The sequence below is a fragment of the Juglans microcarpa x Juglans regia genome, chromosome 3S (assembly GCF_004785595.1).
Source record: "Juglans microcarpa x Juglans regia isolate MS1-56 chromosome 3S, Jm3101_v1.0, whole genome shotgun sequence".
Lineage (NCBI taxonomy): Eukaryota > Viridiplantae > Streptophyta > Magnoliopsida > Fagales > Juglandaceae > Juglans > Juglans microcarpa x Juglans regia.
This window is the reverse complement of record NC_054599.1, coordinates 17,720,056-17,742,273: the sequence shown is the minus strand read 5'-3', so window position 1 is coordinate 17,742,273 and position 22,218 is coordinate 17,720,056. Positions and strand designations below refer to the sequence as shown.

At 35.5% G+C, this 22,218-nt stretch overlaps 1 protein-coding gene and 1 long non-coding RNA gene across 2 annotated transcripts in view; one reads left to right on the top strand and one right to left on the bottom strand.

The window, feature by feature from the left end:
• Positions 1-957: 957 nt before the first annotated feature.
• Positions 958-11,003, top strand: LOC121257264 (potassium transporter 6-like). The gene is made up of 8 exons (XM_041158211.1): positions 958-1,525; positions 1,627-2,116; positions 2,216-2,269; positions 6,893-7,153; positions 7,249-7,301; positions 9,018-9,132; positions 9,229-9,483; positions 9,763-11,003. The coding sequence occupies exons 1-8, from the start codon at positions 1,487-1,489 to the stop codon at positions 10,821-10,823; spliced, it is 2,328 nt and encodes a 775-aa protein (XP_041014145.1). The 5' UTR covers positions 958-1,486; the 3' UTR covers positions 10,824-11,003.
• Positions 5,044-22,218, bottom strand: part of LOC121257267 — a 73,386-nt gene continuing 56,211 nt past the window's right edge. Inside the window, exons 2-3 of the long non-coding RNA XR_005939182.1 lie at positions 22,050-22,054; positions 5,044-5,198 (exon numbers count right to left, since the gene is read on the bottom strand). This is a non-coding gene — a long non-coding RNA (uncharacterized LOC121257267). The remainder of the gene's footprint in view (positions 5,199-22,049; positions 22,055-22,218) is intronic.

The window sequence follows — 22,218 nt, the reverse complement described above, 5'->3', positions numbered from 1 at the left end:
AGAATTACCTGAAATAAAAATTGTATTTACAAGTCGAGATATAAAGGCATAACATAATAAGATTTTCTATGGAAAAATAATCATTTAAATTTATGTTGCAAATCAAATCATATAATTAAGAATATAAAAATTTTATTGAAAAAATATATTTCTTTTAAAAATCGGAGCAACTACAAGGTGCCGTACAGAGACTTTTCTACCTCTTTGGAGATGGGTATGTTGATTTGATTTTTCTATTTTGCAAGATAAGTGAAAAAAAGAGTTGGGTTGATAATAGTTTTACTCAAATGTCGGCAAGGAAAAGTCCAAGCTAATCTTTGGATGATATCTATTCAAAAGGAAAGAGAATGATATCTATTCAAAAGGAAAGAGAATGTGCGTTCAACTCAAAACTAGTACAAATTGTCGGCTTTCGTTCATAATCTGCATATAATTATAAAGATAACCAACTCTACAGCGGTATCAAAAAGAAAGGAATATAAAGACAACCAACTCTCAATATTCTGAAGCAGGCAAAGGAAGGAAGGAAGGAAGAGACAGACGGGAACTGTCTTCAATTACTTGGGATATAAGAAGAAAGAAACTAAACTTGAATTGGATCTTAGGAATGATCGACTCAGGTAGATGATGCTGATGCGGATATGTTTGGAATGGCAGACTGGAAATCTTTTCAATTACTAGCAACACAAGGAAAAAACTTAAAATTGGATCTTGGAAATGATCGACTCAAATAGATGCGAAACCAAGTTAAACCAAAACCATAACAGAACAATAATGTGTAAAAATCCAAGTAAACTCTTCCATTTGTAAGTACAGTTTTTTTTTTTAAGCAGAAGAAAAAGCAATTGAGCCACCACACGGCCATTTTTCCGTGTTCCGATTATTCCTGCTGAATCTCAGAGACCACTTTGCCATTTCACCACCCCTCCCCCCCCCCCCCCCCCCCCCTCTCTCTCTCTCTCTCTCTCTCTCTCTATCTCTCTCTCCAAGGGTGTGGGTGTGTACGGTGTACCCCAGTACCCAAACACAAAAACGCCCCCAAACAACTGCAACTCTCTCTCTCTCTCTCTCTCTCTCTCCCTAAAGCTCTCACGCAAAATATTTCAAAACTCACAGTTCTGATTCCAAGTCTCGACCGTGCGGCTTTCTGTGTGTTCTTTTTTATGTCTCCGTATTCGTTGTTGTTCAACTGCTATCCAAGTTTTATCCTTAACTGAAGATTACTGTGTATATAAGTACTTCGAAGAGCACGAAACTGGGGAAGGGAGGTTTCGTAACTGGGTTGTTCTTGAATTCCTTCTACTTCTTAGTGGAAATATCGCTTTCAATCTCTACAACTCATCGTTGATCTGGAAAGTCGCCTCCTTTGTTGAAGAGTTTTCCGTCAATTATAATTGATAATTACATTTTTGGCAAATGGGTCTTCCTTGAATCTTTGAACTTCACAGTAAACAATGACTTTCCTCAATTTCTAAGTTCATAAACGATGGATCTGGTACCTGGAGTTTATCAAAACCATGTTAAGGTGAGCTGGGAATATTCACAAACATGCATTAATTTTTTTTACTGTGATTTTTCGAGGGAAACCCAGTTCAGTTTTGTGAACGAGTTGTTGTTTTTTTGCAGACAGAGTCGTGGAGGACAGTGCTGACTCTTGCTTATCAGAGTCTTGGTGTTGTCTATGGAGATTTGAGCACTTCACCTCTATACGTATATAGAAACACATTTGCTGAAGATATCGAACACTCGGATGGCAATGAAGAAATCTATGGCGTGTTGTCCTTTGTGTTCTGGACCCTCACTTTGGTTCCCTTGCTGAAATACGTGTTTATTGTGCTTAGAGCTGACGATAATGGCGAGGGAGGCACGTTTGCGCTGTACTCGTTGCTGTGTCGACACGCCCGAGTCAGCTCACTGCCCAATTGCCAGTTGGCAGACGAGGAGCTATCGGAATACAAAAAGGACAGCGTTGGTTTGGCCCCAAAGACCGGTTTTGGGTCGAGTTTGAAGTCTACGTTAGAGAAGCACCGGGTTTTGCAGAGATTTCTGCTTGTTCTGGCTTTGGTTGGTGCTTGCATGGTGATTGGAGATGGTGTGCTCTCACCGGCTATTTCTGGTAATTTATTCGAGGTCTTATTCTTCTGGGTTTGGATTCGAAGTTTGAAATTTTGGGTCTTTGTTACTAAGTTGATTGGATTTCATTTTAATCGTGCAGTTTTCTCCGCGGTTTCTGGCCTTGAGCTTTCGATGTCAAAAGAGCAACACAAATGTAAGACTCAAGAGCTTTTATTTCAGTGTTTATTTCGTTAGGAGTTATTTGTTATGTCCTTCTGTTCAGTTTACATATGATGGTTGAGTAGCTTTTGGGTGATTTTCTCCTTTGATGTTTTAAAGGGCAAATAATAATATCTTACTTGAATCTCTTTTCATATAAATCGGTGAAGTTGGGCAGGTTTAATTTTGAGTTCCCGTTCTCTTGTTCAACTGTATCCGATTTTCAGATTTGGATGTTGAACTGCCTCGTATATTTTATCGAGTTTCCATTATGTATATCGGTCTCCTGGGAGTTGCTTTAATTTATATTCCTAATTAGGACTTTGAATAAACAAGACTACTAGACGAGATAAACTCAGTCGAAGTTGATCAGTAGTTCAGTTTGATAAAACTACATAAGGATATTAAGAGAAAGAAACAAAACAAAGTCTGTTTGTCAAAATTTGTAGGTAAGATTATAATATAATATGAATAATTTATTTTAAGCTGTTTGTGAACTTAAAATGCAACTTAGTGATAAGTTTGAGTTTGGCTCGTTCGAATAAAAATTAAACAAACAAACTTGAGCACCCACTACTCATTCGAATTCAACTCAATTAGAGCTCTAGTCATAATTTCCAAACCACCTCTGCTCCTAAGGCTCGGTCCTGTATTGTGAACCCTGCCCCCAAATTTTGCATTTGGATACGTAACCATGCACAAAAACATTGTAAACTGACCGGAATGCATAGAGCAGCCAAGTTTTGTTTTTTTTTTTCCTATATTCTTTTTAAACTCTAATATCTGAAGCAGTGAGGCATGGCTGTGATCCAAGTGGTTTGTCTTGTCCAAAAACAACCTAGACACGCGGTAATTATGGAAAACTTAAATTCCAAGTTCACTATTTCGAGTATGTCCCTCTTTCAAAAGTACTCTATGTGAGTGGATAGTGAGAAGTTAATTTCAAACAAAGGAAGTTGGATTCATAGCTACCCCTGAGGTAGTTTAAGGGTGATTACAAGGGGTTTAAGGAGAAGAAACACTGCATTGTCCATGTTCCGGCTCATTCCTGTGTTGATCTTATTTATGTCACTGGAACATATAAAATAAGAGAAGCTATGCTGGAAATCCAAAAATCTGTAGTTGCATTCAAATTACCACGAAAAAATCACTGTTAAAGGTTGGGAAGAGCAAGTGCCCAATTGACTTTCATGCTTCAGAATTTAGTCCCCTGCAAACCAGAACCCGTTAAAAGAAGGTTTCAGTGTGTTGGTGGCCATTAGGCAGTGACCCAAAGATCTGTTTTCACCTTTTGGCTTTCAGCTACTTTCTTATATGTGCAATAATCTAGTTGGGTTCGATCCCCGGCTACGACATCTACTTATAATTTTAGCAACCTTTTACCTACCAGAAAAAGAAGGTTTCTATGTCGTCTTGTTGACAGCCTCTTTACCTTTCATATATTGTCTGATTGGATTTGCACTTATTGCTGGTAGATCATCTTTGCCATGGGCTCGGTTTGGCGTTAGGTGGAGTTTAGTGGCTGCATATCTAGGAGTAGGGCCAGCAACATCCCAATGCATAAAACAGAGTACATTTTTTTTTATAGGTGCATAAAACAGAGTACATAAGAAGCTAACCTATGATTGAATTTGTTGTCAATACCCTACTGATTGCTAATATGCCAACTTACTTTAAATTTGGTAATATCTTGACTTGTTTACAATTTGAGGTAGGGGAACACACGCCTTCTCGAGAGATCCTGAATTTAGTTCCTAATATTGATGTAACTATAATTGTATCATATCCTTGTTAAGGTGAAACAATATTATGTATATACTTAACAGACCAAAACAATCAAAGGACATACTCTTTTCCTGTCTTTTTCAACTTATCAGTAGAAATCATCATTGAAATATCAAGATACTGATGATGCACATACCTTCAGTGATTCATATGGGAAATGAAGTAGTTCTTCAAACGTTCTCTTACAATCAAAGATGGTACTCCTTTATTCGTGACTGAACCACCATTGTTTAGTTTTCATTTCATAATTTGTTTTTGAATCTCAACTCAAATATCTCACTACAGTCACATGCAACCTTACAATAGGACAAAATTCCTTACGCACAGAGAGAGAAAACCCTAGGGCACCCAAACCCACCGCCACCCTAAGGCCACCCTAGCTGGCGTGTGACACCTCACCACCATCACAGACAAGGTCGATGGGCCATGGCAACTTTGCTGGGGGTCGTCCGGTGTCAATCCTTCCTCTGACGACCTGAACTTTTGCAAGTCTCTCTCTATCGGCTTTCAGAGTGAGCCCGTGTGTAGTGGGGCTTACTACCGATGGCTCCGTTGGCCGTGCTGTCTACACAGAAAGTCATCGGCTTCCGGCGAGTCTACTAGGTGTACTCTGGCATCAAGATTTGGTCCCGTGAGCCCTATCTGCAGCTAGGCTCCGTAACTATTCCGTCGTGTCCCTCCCATAGCTTGTGCTCGTATTTGCACCGAAGCGTGTGCTCGCATCTTTGCATAAACACTCGACAGGAATGAAGCTTGGGAAGCCCTTCAGCTTGGGAAGCCCCTGCATCTGAAATCGAAGGTTTGAACTTAATATGGGTCAGTTGGTGCACTTTTGGGTGGAATCAAAGACTTTTGAGTTTTTACCAGAAGCATGGAGGTTCTCATTAAAAATTGTGGAGAGGAGCAGAAGGGTTTAGAGGTTTGCAGCTATCGGTCGGAGTGGTATAGGATGGTTGGTGGCTACAGTGGCAGTATTATAAGCGGGGAGAAATTTGAATTTCACTAAACATTTGCACGAAGGAAACAGAGCATTCGTAGCTCAATGATGCTCCATCGTGCATGGTAGGTATCTAACTGCCACCAAATATGGTGGAGGAGGCCGGTGGAGTGTTGTAGTCATTCCTGAAGGGTATGAAGGTCTCGGTTGGGAGAAGTTTGCTGTTGAATTACGCAGAGCCGCGGATATTTTTTTTCCTTTCATGTTGATGGGTCAAGAAAGGAAAGCCAAAAGAGGACATCCTATCATGAGAACATCAACCTAGAGTTGAAACAAAAAGTCCCAAGTACAACCACAGTGGTGACGATCATATGCGGCAGCTCTGAAGATAGGTCATGCTTTGGTGACTCAAAGTGAAGGGAACTGTGAAAGTGGCCTGCAGATCACACAAGCTCAGAACCAGCTTGTCATGATGCACAATACATTAAAGGAGATGGAAACCCAGCTTGTTGAGTTGAAGGCAACGATTGCTTTCTTGTCTACGAAAATATACTTGCTTTCAGCTGGAGGGAACAGGGTCGTAAGAAACAAACCTATGATAGGCCCGAATCCTTTAAACTCAAATAAAGGAAAACGGAAAATCGGATTCGGCCCTGTCCCTATAACCAGATCCAGGAGAGTGCGGCGGGTCAAAAGAAAAACCAAGTTATTTGAAGTGGGTTCTACGTCAGGTATCAGCGTAGAAACATCCGTAATGGAATGCCCTTCGCCACAAGTGACGTAGGAAAGACTGATAGTCGGTGTTGCACCCTTGGTCAATATTCTCCCTGAAACAACTATGGGTCCCACGTCAAAGTTGAAGGAAAATGGTGTAACGTCGAGGTCTGAAGAAGTTGTAGGGTCCGTCGAAGTTGCACATAAAGGGTCGCCAGAGATTAAGGGACTTGTTGCTAACCCAGAATCTCCAATGGTGACCATGACCTTACCATTAGAGAGAACCAATGGAGTTGTTGAGGAGATACGGGATTTGAATATGGGTTTGTTATTGGTGCCTTGTGAGGATGAATGTTTAAGACCTGGTGTACTGTGTTTGGGGAAGATGTTGTCCCCTTGTTATCTCTTCCTCCATCAAACAATATAGCTGGATCATCATCGGATTGGGTTTTGCAAAAGGTTAATGAGATGCAGCAGTGTGTGGGGATTACTTTTGGAGGATTTGACAATCAATTCACAACACTATTCACTGCAATTGAGGCAGGTCACTCACTTGAAACAAAATAAAGATTTAAGAAGAGCAGGGAGTTAAAGCGTCTTACTTGAGCAATCAACTGTGATGCAAAGGGAAGTAGTACAATTCAAGGGAAGACTAGAGGGAAGGCATAAAGCCTTCCTCAGTCCTTGTAGGATAATTTGAGTGGTGTATTAATTGTGTGGGAGACAAAGGGTTGGGGTAGTTACAGTGACTTTCTTTGTTTTGGGAAAGCGTGTTTTGTTTGTCCCAACAGGGCTTGGTGTATATTGGATAGATTTCTAATTTCTCCCTCTTTGGGCGATGTTCATTTAGGGACCCTCAAAACAAGTATACACTCAGTATACTTGGTTAGGCCTATTGATATTAATATATTTTTACTTATCAAAAAAAAAAATTGTTTTTGATTATGACAATTAAAAATTTCTGGATTGGAAAACTCAGAAGCTTTGGCTTGTAATAGGATTTAGAGGTTTTACTTCATTGTTGGTTTCTAGCTTACCCAAATCTTTTATTTAACTTCTTGCATTAGCAATTGAAGTTTTGAAGTTTTGAAGTTTTGAACTTTGAAACTTTTGGTCTCTTTTACTCTAAAATATATTCAACTGCCTTCATCTTATCTCCTGAAAGTTTGATACTTTTTGCAGATGTGGAACTTCCAGTTGTATGCATCATATTGATAGGCTTGTTTGCCCTTCAACATTATGGCACCCACAGGGTTGGGTTCTTGTTTGCTCCTATAGTTTTGACATGGCTTTTGTGCATTAGTGCCATTGGTATATACAATATATATTGGTGGGATCCTCACGTCTATCGAGCACTTTCTCCACATTACATGTACCATTTTTTAAGGAAAACTGAAAAGGAAGGTTGGATGTCCCTGGGTAGTATTCTTTTGTGCATCACAGGTAAGTATGAACTTCTGATGATTAATATTGATTCTAGGGCCATTACAAGCAAAGTAGTTTGTTTGTTTCCCTAACACCTATTTGCACTTTTCCAGGTTCGGAAGCGATGTTTGCCGATCTCGGGCACTTTTCACAGTTATCGATCAAGGTAAATCATTTAACTAACTCAATTTATAAATTACTCCTTTGTGGTGCTTGCTGTTGATGATGGACCTTGTACGATTGTATCAACCTTTTTTTAAGTCTGTTTGCAGTATCTGATTGAGTTCAAATTGTGTACCTCATCTCCTCACTGACCCCAATTTTCTTAGAAAACTAGCGGTGAAATAATATCCTTTTGAAAGGTGTAGGTGACGAGCCCTCCCCTTCACACCCCCCCCCCCCAAAAAAAAAAAAAAAAGAAAAAGAAAAAGAAACCCAAAAATTTGTCTTTGTTGTTATTGTGGCAAAGCAGATGCTTTTTAATGTCAAGGCATATTGGTTGTCATGCTTGCATATGGAACCATTTTCCGATACTAAAATCCTATAATGCAATGCTGGTCAACCATTCGATACCTATGATAAATCTAATTGTATCATGTAACTGGCACCATGTTATCACCTAGAATATATTTCATGGATTTTGATGTCAATGTGAAGCCTGTCTAATCAAGAATTCAGAGTTATCCATCTTTATTTGGAGCAGCTAAAATATGATTTTGACCCAAATAGGTTATTTTGGTGGAGATTTGGCTCAGTGTTTACATTGGAATTTGCATCAATTCAGACCCTACCATTAGCACCCTAAATTATTTATCTGATCAGGTATATGTAAGAAAGCTATAGGTGTTTCTTGTGAATTTCCTTGTATATATGATTGCTATTTATGTATACCTTTCATGTCCAAGATTTGGCACATTTTCCTTGATGAACGCTATGTGTCAAAATTTTGGTTAAATGGTTCTAATTTTTGTCAAACATGAGCTACTAGTCTGATAGGGATATGATTGATGGTAGTGTTCCTGACATGATAATTCCCAAAACACGAAAAAGGAACCTTATTTCTTTTCCCCACATAACCATGCATGTTTAGGAACCGTTACTCAAATGTTTTGATTTAACAACACTGGCCTTGGCCTACCCCTTTTGTAGAAATTCTGGTAGAACCTCCTCCCCCCACCCCCGGTGCTTATCCCCTGATGCAATCAAGAGTCCTAGTTTTCAATTTGATAGTTTCTAAACCGAATTTTGGCTTGACATAAATTTGTTGGGCCTTTTGTCATGTTAACTGACAAAAAGTTGCTCACGTGGGCAACTTTTGAGAAGAGGATAGAAGGTGCTACATTGATGGGATTGCAAAGAAGCAATATACTTAGAGGCATGGTTTCGTTTTGCAGAAGAAACATTAGCTCACTGTGGTAGAAATTTGCTCGATGTGGTAACAGCACCAATATGAGAATTTCTTTTCTGAAAGAGGACAGCACCTCACTGCTATTATTAATAATACTGACTTAAAGTGAACGAATATCCCTTTCCCTCCTTAATCAGTTTTGTTTGCTTCATGGTGATTTCAAACATTAAAGGAAAAGGCAATTAGATCTTCGAAGAAAGAGTTCATGTTACCTTTTCTAGTACACAAATACCTCATGATACACTAAGAAAAAACCTTTGTTTTAGTATATACTTAATGGTTCTCAGGTGACATATTTTAATTACTTTTATACCTACCAAGACAAAAAAAAAAATGTTTGTATAGCAGAATACAATTCCCATGGTTTGTCTGCTATTAATGTTAAAATTTTGGGCTTTGGAGAAAAGATAAGGAGTACAAATACGTTCTCATTTTATGTATTCGGGCTAATAACTAATATTCACATTTCTGCAGATTGCTTTCACGGCTGTGGTTTATCCATCTTTGATTCTTGCGTATATGGGACAAGCAGCTTATCTATCTGAACATCATGATATGGAGAATATTGGGTTTTATGTGTCTGTACCCGGTAGGTACTTTTGACTTGTTCTCCATAAAGGTAATATAGTTTGGATTACGTGCATGTTCTCAGCTAATCAGAAATACCCCATGCTTATTCTTCCAGGGAAGTTAAGATGCCCTGTTCTTGTAATAGCTGTACTTGTTGCAGTGGTGGGAAGCCAGGCCATCATCACTGGAACTTTCTCAATCATTAAACAATGCTCCGCACTGGGTTGCTTCCCAAAAGTGAAAATTGTCCACACATCATCCAAAATCCATGGTCAGATTTACATCCCTGAGATCAACTGGATCTTGATGCTGTTATGCTTGGCTGTTACTCTTGGTTTCAGAGACACAAAGGGCTTGGGCAATGCATCAGGTATATGCAATAGTCATGATTTGTTGGACCCAACTAGATCCTTTTTCTAGTAAACCCTTTCCCAAGGATTTTCTTATCAAAATGAATTTTTCCATCCCACATTTAGAATCAAGAATTCTGAGATTTTTCTTTGATACTTTCTCGGCAATTACAGACCAATGTTAGCAGCTCTCTGTTTGTAAAAATAGCAATTACTCTTCAATTTTAGTGTTGTTTGGATTATGCCTTTTTCTGTCTCTTTCAGCTGAAACCATTAACCAGATACTTTGTGTGGAACAGGTTTGGCAGTCATCACTGTCATGTTGGTCACCACCTGCTTAATGTCTCTAGTTATCGTCCTATGTTGGCGTTGTAATATCTTCTTTGCAATTTGCTTTGTATTCTTTTTTGGAACCATTGAAGCTCTCTACTTCTCAGCTTCTCTTATCAAGTTCCTTGAAGGAGCCTGGGTCCCGATTGCCCTTTCGGCCATCTTCATGATTGCCATGCACGTTTGGCACTATGGCACCATAAAGAAGTACGAGTTTGATGTGCAAAACAAGGTCTCGATCAACTGGCTACTCAGCCTGGGTCCCAGCCTAGGCATTGTACGAGTCCGTGGCATCGGCCTCATACATACTGAACTCGTCTCTGGAATCCCAGCAATCTTTTCCCACTTTGTCACCAACCTTCTTGCCTTCCACCAGGTCCTAATTTTTCTCTGCATCAAGTATGTCCCGGTCCCACATGTTAAGCCTGAGGAGCGGTTTCTTGTTGGTCGTGTTGGCCCCAAAGAGTGCAGGCTCTACAGGTGCATCGTTCGATATGGATATCGTGACATTCACAAGGATGACATTGATTTTGAGAACGATCTTGTATGTAGTATAGTCGAGTTCATACGCTTTGGGAGCACTGGATCCAATAAAACAATTGAAGAGTTGGGGAAGGATGAGGACAAAATGACAGTGGTCGGGTCGTGTTCTACGCATGCAAATGGGATTCAAATATGTGGGGATGATGTGAGCAATGTAGAGCCAGTTGGGTCATCAGAACTTAGAGAGATAAATTCATCACCGGTGATAAAACCACAAAAAAGGGTAAGGTTTATCGTGCCGGAGAGCCCAAAAATAGACGCCAGTGCAGGGGAAGAATTGCAGGAGTTGATGGAAGCTAGAGAAGCTGGGATAGCTTACATACTGGGGCACTCGTACGTGAAAGCAAAGCATGGATCTAGCACTTTCAAGAAGCTTGTAATTGACTATGGTTATGAATTCCTGCGGAGGAATAGCCGTGCAAGCACGTATGCATTTAGTCTACCACATGCATGTACTTTGGAGGTGGGCATGGTCTGCCAGGTTTGATTTTACTCCCTCAAAATTTGTAGTTTATGATGTACATTCTGTAGCCCTATGCAATAGTGAAAGACCCCCTCCTGTTGGATGGTGGAAAAGAGAGCTTACACAGTTCAGTCATTTTCGCACTGCAGGTCTTGTCCAGCACATTGTATCTTTGCAATAATAAAACTCTTTCAAATTTCTCTATTCTCAAGTCGGTGTATAGAGCACACAATCTACATTACTTTAATGGTAAGATTTGATTTGTAACGTTCAAATCTTAAAAATTATCTTTCAAATTAAATTGTGTCATGTAAACATTTGATTAGGTTTGTTCTAACACTGGCTTGATAATAGAATTTTTTAAACTCTTTCAGCAAAAGATTATTTTATTTGAGCGGAAAAAGGATCTCCATTTATTGCCTGGGTGAAAGAAAACCGCTTAATTGGAAAATGACATGCTCTCCTGGAGAAAAGAGTCCTTTCTAAACAAAAAAGAGAGGAAAATGTTTTCCCAGAAAATATATCCGGTGGAAACAAACACTGCCTACAAATGAGGCATTAATCATGCATTTTGCTTCTAAAATTTGCAATAATGATCATTGTATGAACTTGGAAATGATTAAAGGTTAGTTATTGTTGGATAGATATGGAGCAAAATTTGATACATCAACGCGATCTGTTCATAACAGTTTCTGTATCTCATAGCACCAGACGAAAATCCAAAAGTGAACTACTAGGATTTTATAAAAGTAAATTCACGAACTGATATTTTTCATATGATATATTATATCTATTATATAATAAAAATAATTTTATAATTTAACGTATCAAATCAAACGTCATTTTGTGAGTTTGTTTTTGTCAAACATCTTTATAAAGTATTCCTCTAATACAATATGCATCCTCTTGAAGTGCTTCTCCCTTGGCGTGGAGTTCTATCAAGCTTTAATGGGCCTAGAGCCTATGATAACAGATGAGTGTTGTCTCATTTAAGTCGAATTCTATTTTTGGGGCGATGATAGAGCAAAGCCTTTTAAGGCCTAAAGGGTATGGCCATTATAGGAATAAGAGCAAGAGAAATCAGTACGTGTCATATAGTAAGAATCATAGTCTTTGGGGATTCTTATCTCTAATTACACCTATTAATGTGATAATAAAATGATGCTAAATTAGACGATACAATTAGGGATAATAAATTTAAGATGAAAAATAACATTACTTCTTTTTTATTACATAAATTTCTAATGTGCTCTTCTAGCGTTCTTTCTAGCAAAAAGGAGCTATGAAGTTTTATATCTTGTTTGGATGTTGAGATGAGATGAGATGAGAAATTTATGAATAATAGTAAAATAATGTATGAATAGTAGTGAAATGGTTTGAGTTAAGATATTTTATGGGGTTTTGGAAAAATAGAGAGATAGAGTTAAATAAAAATATTATAAAGTTAAAATATTGTTAGAATATAATTTTTTTAAATTTTTTTGTTTTGAGATTTAAAAGAAATTGAAATGCTTTTTGTGTTTTGTTTGGAACTTAAAAAATGTTGTAATGATTACGTAATGTTTAGATTAAAAATTTAATATTGAAAAGTAATTATTTTTTTAGTAGTATTTGGATCTTGAGATAAAATGAGAAGAGATGATATGAGACCATCTCAACATCCAAAAGGGATCTAATCGTTTTATTTTTTAAAGGAATAAAGATTAGTGGATTACACTAGTAAATGAAATGATCAAACGAGTTCATGTTATTTTGTAACACACCTCAAATTACTTGAAGGAAAATACACTAAAATCGCTCACTTTGAGTGGAGCACCTCCAGAAAAGAGATGAAGAAGATGAAGAGATTGAAAGAAAACAGGATTTTGATTAAGTTTCTGCATGCCCTTCCAAGTTCATCCTACCACTGCAAACTCTCCTTACTAACTAATGGGCTAGAGGCCAACTTAACAAGACTATAAAATAAGGGTAGTTCAACAAATCTAACAACAGTAAATGGGCCATGGCTCAACTCGAGATTAAATTGAAAATAAAATAAAAGAAATGGCCACAAGTCAACACAACCACGGGACTGAGCCAACCAAAACCCACAATGAACTTTGGCCCACCACTATTCCTATACATAATTGTGACAAACCATCCCACTTCAAAGCAACTTATCCACAAGGTGTGGTTAGCCTTCCACGCTTCCTCTGTAGTTAAGCTTCTTGCCTTTAGATTCCTTAAGCTGACCAACAACATACTCATTGAATGCATCTGCCTTATAGAGAACCTCATAGCCCTTCTTCGGCTTCTCTAGGAATGGGGAGTCCTTCACGACCTTCTTACTCGCCCCAGTGGTGTGATAAATGTCACTCTGGTCTTTCTTAAGCTTGGTTACATAATTTAAGCTGGTCATCTCATCACCACTCTTGGTGGAGTGGTAGTGGAGTAGCTCAACAAGCCTTGATTTGTTTTGGGAATCCTTACGGTTACCAAGCTTGAGATTCTTAGAGAATGTCTCATCAATGTCAAAGAATCTGTCATCAATGTCAGAGAGTTTGTCAATTCACTTCATGGTCAAATTCTTGTGGATAACCTTGAGGATTTGGTCCTGCTGTAGCATTTCTCTAGAATTATTCAGTGGATGGTTCCTAGAATCCACAACACTTTTAACAACGCCAAGGTATTCGAAAATCCGCTCCTTACAACTGCCCATGATAAGGATACGGCAAACATACAGCTTATATTGTTGAGCGTCTTCACTATGTCAAAAAATTCAAAAGGTGTCCTCTTTGGAACAAAAGGGGTAGCCTTAAACTTGAACTGGCCTTCAACTGAGGAATGCTTCATAACTAAGTAGTATTTCCGAACATTAGTAAGGCTCTTATAAACTACAATATACTCTCTTGCAAGTAATTTCACTTTTCACTTATCCATTCCCACTGCAATTGCATAAACTTGTCCTATAAGCCCACTTAGACTCGGCCTAGTGGAAGTTTGGGTGTTCAACGCCTTAACAATACTTGCTATCCCATATCACTCAAAGACTGTCTAACTAACTTTGTAAGGAGCTTTACCTGGAACTTGGGCATTCCCTCCTCCTTTGACTACATCCCAATCATTCTAATAACGATTCATTGTGACATACATGCAGCCGCCATTAGATTCAATACGTGCATCGACACCCTTCTTACATAATTTTGCTAGTTCATTCTCAAGAGTTTCAACAAATCCTAATTTGAACCATCCACAACGTCATGGCCATTAGTAAAAATATGAGCACGAATTATTTTGGTACCATGCTCACTACCTCTCTTGAGCAATAATAGCAACCAATCCAACTTGGAGTGAATTCCGCCCTGATTTCTTGAGAAGGGAAGCATGAAAATAAAGGGTGGCCACAAAAGTTGTTTACAAAATCCTAGATACAACCTCGATAAAATATCAGGAGGTAAAAAGGCAGAGATGCACTTGAACCTATCCAACAAAAGTTGTGAGACATCATCTTGTCCACTGAAATCCATATCCACCATCTTACGAAAATTATTCAGTGTCACCCTAGGATAATTGTGTTGTACACATGCACACAAACTAACAACAAAACAAACCTTCGTAGTCTGGCCTGACTGAGCACAACCAGCTAAAAATGAAGTCCAACAACAAATAAACAAATGTCCAAAAGGCAATAGCAGCATACCATGAGGAACGAACAAGAAGCTATGAATTAGAACCCCCAATGAAAAGGACAGTGTTGGGAATGACTAGTTTGTTGCTACAGACCTTCAATTTCCCCCAAGTGTCCTTACCATTAAAGGCCAATCTCCCATTCACACAAAGTTCTGGTTCTCCAGATTGGTTTGACTCACAGACTCCAAAAGGCCAAACTCCAGTCTCATTTCTTGAAAAGGTGAATCACTTGATAGACCAATAATTACAATCAAAGTACCATCATCAACATAAAACATATCTCTGATAGAATTAAAGCTAAAAACAAGGTATGTTCTCTTCCTCTATCAAATGGCTCAAAAACACCTTTAAACGGCAATACATCAAATAAATGGGGAGCAAAAAATTTCTTACCCCTAAAATTCTCGGCAAGGGGCGGGCGTCAGTGTTGGAGTCTTCTTCACCAATAATTTCTTCTTAATTGAACTAGGATTTGTGCTCTGCAGCTGCAACCTTAGGTTTGACAACTTCAATATTTGCAATGACCGAAGTATTTGGAACACTACCATTAGTTTGTTCTAAGATGTAGAGACTCTGGTGATTCTTGTAAGTGGCTTTTTCGAGCAAAGGACCCCACCGGCAAGAGATAAAAAGTCGGGCAAGGTTGTGGTTAGCAAACCAGTCGTGGAGGACAACGATGAGAGACTTCCACTAGGTGTCCTCTTCGTTGACTGTGGGAGGCTGGGAATGGGGCATGAGGGGTTGGGATTTCCAGAGGCACTGCTCCTCGTCATTATGCATCGTGCTCCCTGCAGGACCTCCATCGAATCAACCAATCATGCTCACATTTGCTTCGACCTATAACACCTTATGAACAACAATCACACTGATGTCTTTGGGAAAATCAAGTCCCATCGATTGCAAATGGCCAAGAAGAAAACCATGGAAAAATCCAAGTACATTGTTTTCCTTTGTTGGGGTCAAATTCTCATAAGCATAACCGAAATCTTTGTAAGGAAGTTGGAACAAGTCAAGTCTGAGGGAAAAAGAGAAGTAGCAGTAGCTACCGAGTTTGGGGTGATCGAAAGATGAGAAATAACTACCGTTGAAGGGTAAATAATGTGGGATGACGGCGGAGGCAGCCTGGTTGAGCTTCTAAAGTCGAAGCAACCAGTTCGAGTTAGGTGGGGCAATTAACGAAGACGGAGACTGTGATTTTTTGGATTGAGAAACTAGGGGATATTGGGGCCTTTGATATGCGATTGAGTTGGTAGGGTTGTAGGTTTGTAGGTCTGATATGCGATTGAGTTTGAAGAGGCAGTGCCAGGTGAAAGTTAAGTTGATGGAGTGGTGGAAAATGACAAAGGACAAGTGTGCGTAAAGGAAAATGAGAGGCAAACTAGAAAATGAAAATGGGTTTTCAATGATTTCTGATAATAGAGGAAGAAATCGTATTTTGATAATGGTTTTTCGTAGTGAGGACGAAGAGTTGCAAAGAGTTCGACGATAATGCAAGAGGGAGGAGGGTGAGGAGCAAAGACGATGGATGTCTAAACCATCAAGGTCAAACTCCCATCTGGTGCTTAGAAAATCAACAAGGCCCCAGTCCTTGTTGTTGGTGTCGAGAATGGTTTTGAACCTTAGGTCTCTTCCTTTTCCAGCCATGGTATGATTTTCGCTAAGTACAGCGATTGAAGGAGAAGGGAAATCTGATGATTGAAAAAATGAGACAGGATTTTTGTTTAATCGGACATGGCCATTCTCTTCAACCTTTGCTGCATCTTCCTGCATCGCAGACACCCCATGCTCTAGATTGCTTAAATTTTCAAGGATGTTGTTCCGGTATTCCCTTAATTTACGCAGGATAACTTCGTAGCATTGCTGATTTTGTTCCACCAGCTCCTTGATTTTGAGCAATGATGCAAGACTTTCTTCCATAAATTTTAGCACAGAGATCGATGTCTCTCTGATACCAATTTGTAACGCACTTCAAACTACTCGAAGGAAAATACACTACAACCGCTCACTTAGATGTGCACTTCCAGAGAAGAGAGGAAGAAGATGATGAGATTGAAAGAAAATAGGATTTTAATTAAGTTTATTCATGCCCTTACTAGCTCGTCCTCCCACTACAAATACTCTCCTTACTAACTAATGGGCCACTTAATAAGATTGTAAAATATGGACAATTCAACAAATCAAACAACAGTAAATGGGCCATGGCCCAACTCGAGATTAACTTGAAAATAAAATAAAATAAATGGCTACATGAAGACTGAGCCAACCAAAACCCACAATGAATTTCGGCCCACCACTGTTTCTGTATAGAATTGTTACAGTTATACACTAAACAGATATTCTCATTTTTCTTTGAAATAAAAAGAATATATTTTAATAATAAGAGCCAATTATTTTTACAATAATGATGAAGCCACCAATAATATGTCTCGAGGATGGTTACCCTTTTTTTTTTTTGTACTTAATGATTAAGGAATCATTTTTTAATGATGTTTTGAATTTTTTTAAATATAAGAGTATAAAAAATGATTAAAAAAAAAAGATCATTTAACCTTATCGATGACATCTCTAGTGATAGATCCTTACTAGATTTAGCACGACTCTTATTTTTAACACGGAATGCATATTTTACAGTAGTTTATATTCATCACCTTTTTCATAAAGAGAAATTTTATTTGCAGTCCCCATTTGGGGACTGCATGTGCAGGCCCTTTATTAAATGAGAAAAAAATCATTTCAGGAGAGATAATTTTGTAATTTTAAAAAAAATTAAAGATAAAATTATCTAGGCTTGTATTGCAATCCTCAAATCGAGACTGTATCTAACATTGCTCTTTCATAAAATGACCCTCCGACTAGGGATGGCAAGTCAACTTTCGTTTCCTTTTCCAATCCAGTTGGGTCCGAAGAATACCGGCCTACTTGTAAAGTTAGAGTTGATCACATCTTTCCTTTGGCTATACTGTCATTAGATAAATTTGGAAATTATTTATATAATTTTAAAATGTGTAACGCTGGTACGAAAAATCTATAACCCATAAAAAAAAAAAAAAATTAACTTTTTTACAGTGAGTCTCATTTTTTTAAAAAATAAATTAGTAAACTTAAAATTATATTTAATATTACTATAATTTAACCAAAGCACATTTATTTTATAAAAAAAAAAAAAAAATCATTGGCATTTGAATAGTAGAGTTTGGATAAGAGAGCAGATATCATGTTTGTTTCCTTTGAGAATTCTAATATTATTATTATTATTATTATTTTATACCAAATCCAAACTATAGTATCGAAATAAAATATATATTATGTGATATATTATATTTATTTTATAGTAAAAATATTTTTGAAACAGTTATTGCATCGTGGTTTCATGGAAGAATACAGTGGTGTATGATGTTTGTAGTCCAAAAAAGTCTTATGATTCATGTATTGGTTCTTGCTTTTGTGCCGCCCACAGTCCCACTAAATCCCCGAAAAAGATATATCTGTTTTTATTTTTTAAATTATTATTATAATAATTACTTGCACTTGTCCTTTCCTTCTATCTACACCAAGCTTATGGAATAACTAACGAGAATACATTGAATTAGTTTTCAAGCAATGATTTGTATAAAAGTAAGCCCTTGTTAAAAAGAGTGTAAACAAATTATTCTTTATTTGTTGGATTTTTTTTAATAAAATTTTTGTATGAAACTTATCTATTTGGAGCTTATACTTAACATTATTCTTGGTTGTCAGAAATATCATTTTCACACAAAAGTATACATCGGTGCACTGCATCAGTCTCTCCAGCATTTTTCTTAAAAAAAAAAAAAACTATAGATATGTACCTTTCTGCGATAGGACTTTCGGTCTCGGTCATATTAGAATATAGATTTTATTATTTTTAATTATAGATGGTAATGTGTTATATTTCAAATATTTTTATCAAGAGTAATGCTATTATGCTATTAATTTATATCATTGCTCTCTTGATGTAGCACCACAATGCCACTTGATTTATTAAAAAAAATTAAAAACTTGAAAAGTATATATTTAAAACAAAATTATGCTCGAAAACACAAAAAGATAATAATTAAAATTCTAAATTCTTTCTACCTTTTTATATTTGTATTTTAAAATTTTTTAATTTTTTTAATAAGTCATGTAACTCCACTTGAGATCTGCCACATTGCAATTTACTATTTAGATACAAAGATTAGCATAAAGAAAAATATTAATTAAAAGACAGAAATCAAATGAGTGTAAAATTCCACCACATATATTTATCCTCTCGTACACCAACTTGCCCAAAATGCAGAAATGCTTTGCATCTCGAATTTAGGTTTGGAATGGTTTTATTTATTTATTTATTTAGGAATAGTTTTATTTATTTATTTAGTGATTAAAGAAGTATTTTTTAATAATATTATAAATTTTTTAATTTTTTTTAAAATATTTATAATGATTAAAAAAATATATAAAAAAATAAAATACAGCATTCGAAATACTTCTTCATACCACATTTTCGGTGGCTGTAAGATAGCTCCCCAAAATGTTAAAACAGTTTAATCAAGTGCGAAGTATTAGAACAGTTAGTGGACAGACTTATCTATTTAAGTCGATGTGACAGATTAAGATATAGGGATCGATATATGCTGCTACATTGGTCGTGTATATGATTGCAGTCAGGGCTCAATTCCATCCCATTTTATTCATATTTTATCCCGCATTAAACGTGCCTTTTCACGCTTTTCATCAGGGGTGTAATCCATCCACTCCAATTCGATTTTTGATAAAATTTAAGATTAAATTAGTATGTATTGATTTTATATTTTTTAAAATTGATTACGTATCGGTTACTCTCTTAAATCGATATCTTTAATTTTATCAGTTTTTAGTCCAATTTTATCCGATTTTTTGATTTTTTAAAATGTAAGTTTGTCATTAAAAAATAAAAATCTGTAAATAAAAAAAATGCTTCAAAAAATCTGTTTTAAAAATCTATTCCTATTACAAAATCTGCACTACTAAAATCTGTAATACAAAATCTGTAATACTAAAATCTACAAAATAAAATCTGCATTACTAAAATCTGCAATACATTTAATAGACTATAGTGATTTAGTTATAGTGATTAGTATTAGTTATATATTATTATAAGTATAACTATATTGTATATTAGACTATTAGTATTAGTTATAAACTTATATATTAATATAGTTATATAATATATTAGACTATATAATAGTATTAATATTATACTATTAGTATAGTTATATATTAGTATTAGTTATAAACTTATATATTAGTATAGTTATATAATATATTAGACTATATATAATATAATTTAGTATATATATTTTATGTTTAAAGCTTAAGAACAATTAAATTTTCAATTTTAAGATTAAAATTTTATTTTATAAATTATAATATGAAATTATTTCATATAATTATATTATATATAAAAATTTCAATATAATTATATATTATATATAAAACTTATATATATAAAATATTTTGTATAATATTAATTTTATATAAAACTTATATATAAAATGTTAAGTTTTATTTTTTTTTTCCAACCGGTCCGGTTCCGGAAATCGTAAAACCGGAACCGAAATTGCATAATTCAGGTCTGATTTTCAGGTTTAAATTTACATCCTTACTTTTCACTATTCATTTCAATTTAGAGCAGCACACGTATATTCATGGAATAAATTTTTTTTATCATGGTGATTATTCATCATCTCACATTTCAAGACTCATATCTTATAAAAAATATATCTATATCTTATAAAAAATATCTTTACATTCTATAAAAAATTATAAATATAGAATATGAAAATAAATAATAACTAATGCATAATAGATCTCATATATCTTCTCAAACCCATTTGGTTTTCTCGTGGATGTGTTCCCCAAATATTCGAGGATGAATAGCATCTTCTCAAGTACACACTACACTACGTTTTTTCTCAAATATAAATAGCATTTTCCATAATATTTATCATCATTCGCCTCTCATGAATGGGATATTTTAGTTTTATAACCATATAGATGTTATATATTTTTAAAATTCGATCGGATAGGATCATGCTATAATACTCGCGTTCTATTCTCATTCTATTATGTAAAACGTAAAACTCTCTTTACCCTTGGATAATCATTTATTTTTTTAAAGAAAAACCTACGAACAATATTATAGTAGGATGATGGCATGTACTATAGTAGAACTTAAAAATAGTCATGACATGCATCCAACACAACATGTACTACGTAGGGGAAAAAAAAAAATTTATTTGAAATCATAAAAATGATAGAATATCTAGCTAGAAGTTAAGAAACAGTTCTCCGAAAAAGAAAAATAAACACTAATAAAAAAAAGTTATATTAAGTTCACAAGAAATTTCATAAAAAAAAAATTAAAAAAAATATATATAGATATAATACGTTAGATTTATTTTATAATAAAATAATTTTAACGAAGTAATGACAAAATAAACAAGTTTGGAAATAATTTAGAGAATTATAATTGCTTGAAATAGGATGCTTAATTGTATTGACTTAAGGCCTTGTTTGTTTTCAGGAAACATCTCATTTCATCTCACCTCATCATTACAACTTTTTTAAATCTCTACACAAAATAAAATAAACAATTTAACTTTTTTCAAATCCTAAAATAAAAATAATATTAAAAAATATATTCTAACAATATTTTATTTAATTTTTTAACTTTAATCTCATCTCATCTCATCTCATCTCTAAAAACGAACGAGCTTAATTGTCCGAAGATACTCTCAAAACTCTATTGAGACCCTCTTGTTTACTTCAGGAAAGGGATATGGACAAAAGAAAAAAAATTCATAACTTAATTATCTGATATGTAAATATGGATTTGTAATTGGGAATATTGCCGACATAAAAAGATTTTATAAAATTAAATTTATAAATTAATTTATTTGATGTTATAAGTTCGTTTTTTTATAATAAAAATAATTTAATAATTTAAAATATTATATAAAATTTAATATGTGAGTTTATTTTATAAATTTGGTTTTTTTTAACAAATGCTTTGAAATTTTACTTTACTTATTTGTTATCGTTAGTTTCTCGGGACGGGATGCACCCAACTATAAGAGAAAAGTAAAGGAGATAGTAAATTAAGAGAAATAATATTTATAATTATATAATATGAAAGTATCGTATATTTATTTTGATAAAAATAAATAAAGATGATATTTATATTAAAAAAATAAATTTTTAATGATAGAATCTATTATTTTTTAAAAAATATATATTAAAAAATTAATTTTTTTATAATAAATTTCATTATTTAGTATATAATATTTATACAACACTCGCATAATTCGTAATTATATCAACCATTAGTGACGAATTAATATCCTCCAACAGCCTGAAAGGTGCGTTTGGAACATACATTCCCATTAGGAGCGGTGGGTCCAACTACCCAATTAAAGTCCTACGGATAAGAACGAATAACGATCCCTTTTTTTTTTTTTTCCTTTCTTTTTTAACTTTCAAACGCGGCGATCAGATAAACCACGGGCCGGGCCCACACAAATAAATTTGTCTGATCACGTGGTCTCCACGTGTCCTGACGATAATCATCATCATCATCATGAGGCGGATGTCTGTGAGTGTGACGTGGATGGAGTAAGTGGGGCCCAAATGCAGTTGGGGGAACCGTGCGCTGAGTGTAACACGTCTAAAAAAAACTGTCGGTACCCCGGGGGAAAGTCGATGGGAC

Coding starts and splice junctions, on each gene's coding strand:
- LOC121257264 (XM_041158211.1), top strand. CDS start 1,487: ATGGATCTGGTACCTGGAGTTTATCAAAACCATGTTAAG. Junction 9,133..9,228: donor GTTTTATGTGTCTGTACCCG/GTAGGTACTTTT, acceptor TTATTCTTCCAG/GGAAGTTAAGATGCCCTGTT. Junction 9,484..9,762: donor GGGCTTGGGCAATGCATCAG/GTATATGCAATA, acceptor TGTGTGGAACAG/GTTTGGCAGTCATCACTGTC.